The sequence below is a fragment of the Orycteropus afer genome, unplaced genomic scaffold (genome assembly GCF_000298275.1).
Source record: "Orycteropus afer afer isolate SDZICR_OR568_19922 unplaced genomic scaffold, OryAfe1.0 scaffold00087, whole genome shotgun sequence".
Lineage (NCBI taxonomy): Eukaryota > Metazoa > Chordata > Mammalia > Tubulidentata > Orycteropodidae > Orycteropus > Orycteropus afer.
In genome coordinates this window covers 5,938,878-5,942,772 of record NW_006921674.1, presented here as the reverse complement: position 1 = coordinate 5,942,772, position 3,895 = coordinate 5,938,878, and the positions used below count along the sequence as shown (strand labels likewise).

Below are 3,895 nucleotides of genomic sequence, written 5' to 3'. Positions count from 1 at the left end.
AAAGCCTCTGACATTTATAAACATGAAACCTGGCAGTATATGCATAAAATTTATTCCAAAACTTCATGAAGTATAAAGGAAGGGAAGTGTTTTACACATAACTCAACTCAGTATAAGATCTAGGTTTTTTTTTTTTTCCCCCTTTAAAACTTGACACTATCTTTAAAAATAAAATAACGATATTTCAATAATTAGAACAAACTATGAAGGTATTGTGCATTTCTGTTTATGTAGATAATAAAATATTACTTTAACATAAATATATAAGGATCTCTGCGTTTTTATTTTTCCCCACAAGCACAACCAAATATATCAAAACAAAGTATCTTTTAAAGAGACTGAACAAAAAAAAAAAAATTACATCCCATATAGATTTTGCTCACCTACTCATGTAAAGCTACAGAAAAACAGTTTCCAGAACCTTTTTGCTTTAAGAGAAATAAATATACATTGAGGCAGGCCACTTAAAACTGATATGAAAATATTTCCCTGGGTAGCATTAAAAAAAAAAAAGAAAGAAAGAAAAGAAAAAATAGACAAAGAAACATTTAAACTATTTCTGCATTTCAAAAGACATATATTAAACATATATACATAGTGGTAAGGTTCAGTGGTAACTTTCACCTTAGTAAACCTATGAGAGTTAGAGGAGCCATAGGCACATCCCCAAACTCCAGCTTCTGACCTTACCCACTTGGTAATAAGTATCTGAAAATTCATTTCCTCCCTTTACCATTGGCTATTTGCCCTGCTCTGGATTTCTTCTAAGGGCTAGTTCCCCATGTCTCAGGAACAAACAGCATGATGCACCCCGAAGCAGCTCTGTGCCCATCTCCTAGTGACATTCATTGGGGGAAATGAAATAAAGGCAAATAAATATGCCCATTATAAGTCACCATTTATCTTGCAAAAACATTGAAAATGAAACAATCACAGGTGTTTGAAAACACAATATAAAGCATATTTCCTAAAACCTTAACTATGGAATGCAATGCTAATCTGATGGTGAACCATATTACGGAGATGAAATGTAATTTTTTGAAATAAAAATTCATCTAATACCTAACCACAAAGAAAGCCCCAAACTTTCAAGGTTAATAAAAAGTGTTTTCTCTTTTAGTGCCCTTTTGTGCTGATTATTTTTAAAATTTTGACTGATCAAAGTTTAGTGGTATTTATTTTCAATAGATAGAAGTTTTTCGTTTTTTTTCCTTCCCCTCTAGACTCGCAAGGAGAGTCTTTTATTTTGGGAGTTAACTGTTTTCCACCAAGATAAGGTCCAAAAATGTACTTTAAACTATTAACAAAGGGGAAAAAAGGATTGAAAATGACCATTTTTTTCCACTTCATTTGGCTCCCTTAGTGAAAAGGAGAAGGGGGGGGGGGACTGCAAAAGTCAAAGTGGTATTTTCTGCAATAAATTATGGGAGAAGAGGGTGAAGACCCCTAAATATTATTTGAAAATCAAATGAGCTAGTGAAGATAAAACTTGTCCACAGAATGGAGATATTCTATGTATGCATGTGGGCATTTGTGTGCTAAGAAACACAGTCTATGCATACACCATGAAATTCCTGGGTTGTTTTCTTTATATTCAAAGAAAAAGGAAACAACAAACAACTCTTAAAGGAACAAAGTTTAACCACTCTTGAGAGCACAAATAATTCTTCATAATTAAGTTATTAAAACTGAAGGCAGAGAACTGTACAAAGGTGTCTGAAGATAAATATTTCCTTAGTTCTCTTCAAAGTGCCACTTTCTGTTGGACAACTCTGGAAATATATTTCACTGCCACATTTCCTCTGACTTCTTTCATAATGGGCCCGCCTGATAAACTGAAACAGTCACTATCGATTTTTCTCTTTTTCCCCCTCCACACCCTCCCCAAAAACACTGCCTGAAAATGAAGTTTACTTAGCGGCCAGTAACAAACAATGCTTGACTCATTTTTATATTCCAAACAATATTCTTGCCTCAGAAAAAGCGGGTAGACGTGCATATTTCTTGAAAGCAGAACATTATTTATTTTGCATGAAGCCAATCATTTTGCTTTGGTAAAAGGAGCAAATAAACGTTACACCAATGTAAGGGGTACTGGGGGGCATAGTTTTGAAGGCAACCAAAGTTCATAAACAGTAAGAAGAACAAGGGGCGCCACAAGAACGTTAGGAATAGAGAGCAGCCAAGAGCTGGCTTCAGCTCTGTCTCTGAATAAAACAAAACAAAAACGCAATTTCAAAATTAACAGTGGGGAGAAAGAGAAAAATATGTCCATGAATTTGTACATGTAAACTTCAATTTTCTTGCAGTGCAAATTTATGTGGTTAAATTTTGCCTATATCAAAGAATGTGTGTATTTTTTTCCTCTCTCCTGGTGGGGATCTACTTTAAATAAACACAGCAGCATGTGCCAACTAGGAACATCAAGAAGCTGCATTTTGTGTTTATCACGGTTTGGTGGATTTTTTTCTTTTTTCTTTTTGGTAATTTATTTAGTTTTGCCAGGTATTTATCTCAGTGCTTGCCATCTATCTATCTAACACACGCTCTCGCTTCACTCTCTCTATGAGACATTCCACTCCATTGCCTGGGTACTCGCCTGTAAAGGTCAAAACACATCATTACACCTGCTACCATTTTAAAGGACAAGTCCAGTGTCTTAGTTGCTTTCCTTTTTTCTTATTTTTTTTTTTTTTCGTCTTTTTAAGGGTCGGGGAAATAATAATTAAAAATAAAAGAACAATCAGAAGTTAGAGAGGGAACAAGGGGGCCAGGAAAGTGCCCTGGACCGAAGGGGAGGGGGAGCCCCGCGCTCTGCCCCTCCCCCCGCTCGAGTTCACTGGACGGGCGTCTGCACCCCGTGGTGTGGTGGCGTGTCCCTACTCCCCCCGTACACATCCTCGGCGCCCGGCAGAGTCCCTCCAGGAGGGGTCATCCTTTTCTCTTTCTGTCTCCTGTTACAAAACCAAACTCTCACCACCTCCTTCTCCAGCTGTAAGCTGTCCGCGAGGGAGGTGATCTCCTGGGCCGAGGGCTTGGGGCATTTGAGGAAATGGCTTTCCAGAGCCCCTTTGACGCTCACCTCGATGGAGGTCCGCTTTTTCCGCTTGCGCCCCTGGGCTGCGATCTTGTCTATGCTGGTGGGGCTGCCAGAGGACGAGTCCGCCTCCTCCAACCACTTGTTCAACAAAGGCTTCAGCTTGCACATGTTCTTGAAGCTCAGCTGCAGGGCCTCAAACCTGCAAATGGTGGTCTGCGAGAACACGTTGCCGTACAGGGTGCCCAGCGCCAGTCCCACGTCCGCTTGGGTAAATCCCAGTTTGATCCGCCGCTGCTTGAACTGCTTGGCGAACTGCTCCAGGTCGTCCGAGGTCGGCGTGTCCTCGTCCGAGTGCGGGTCGTGGTGCGCGCCAGGGTGGCCTGGCGGGCCTTGGGGGGGTGGGGGCGGCGGCGGCTGCTGGTGTTGGTGCGAATGCGGGTGCGGGTGGTGGTCGGCGTGGTGAGGCTCGTCGTGCGCGTCCCGCAGGCCGTGATGGTGCAGCCCGGCCGGCTGCCCGCCGGCGCTCAGCATGCCGTTCACGGTGAAGCTGGGCTGCGAGTAGAGCAAGCCGCCGTTGGACGCTCCCATGGAGGGCGGGAGGTGCGCTGCAGCCGCCGCGCTCCGCCATGCCCCGGGCCCCGGGTGGTGGTTGGCGGCATGGTGCACCAGATGCGGCGGCCGCTGCTGCTGCTGCTGCTGCTGCTGCTGCTGTTGCTGCTGCTGCTGCTGCTGCTGGTGCTGCTGCTGCAGGGCGCCCGGCCCGTGCAGCTCGTCGCCGCGGCCGCCCTGCTGCACGACCACGGAGGGCTTGATGTCCGGCTGGCCTAGGGGGCTGGTGGACCACGGGGAGCCGTC

The 3,895-nt window shown here is 44.1% G+C and overlaps 1 protein-coding gene across 1 annotated transcript in view; it reads right to left on the bottom strand.

The window, feature by feature from the left end:
• Positions 1 to 2,836: 2,836 nt before the first annotated feature.
• The window catches only part of POU3F2 (POU class 3 homeobox 2), a 1,349-nt gene continuing 290 nt past the window's right edge, over positions 2,837 to 3,895 (bottom strand). The window contains 1 exon segment of the mRNA XM_042781134.1: positions 2,837 to 3,895. This exon segment is cut by the window's right edge and continues 132 nt beyond it. Within this exon segment, the coding sequence (XP_042637068.1) occupies positions 2,837 to 3,895 (1,059 nt within the window).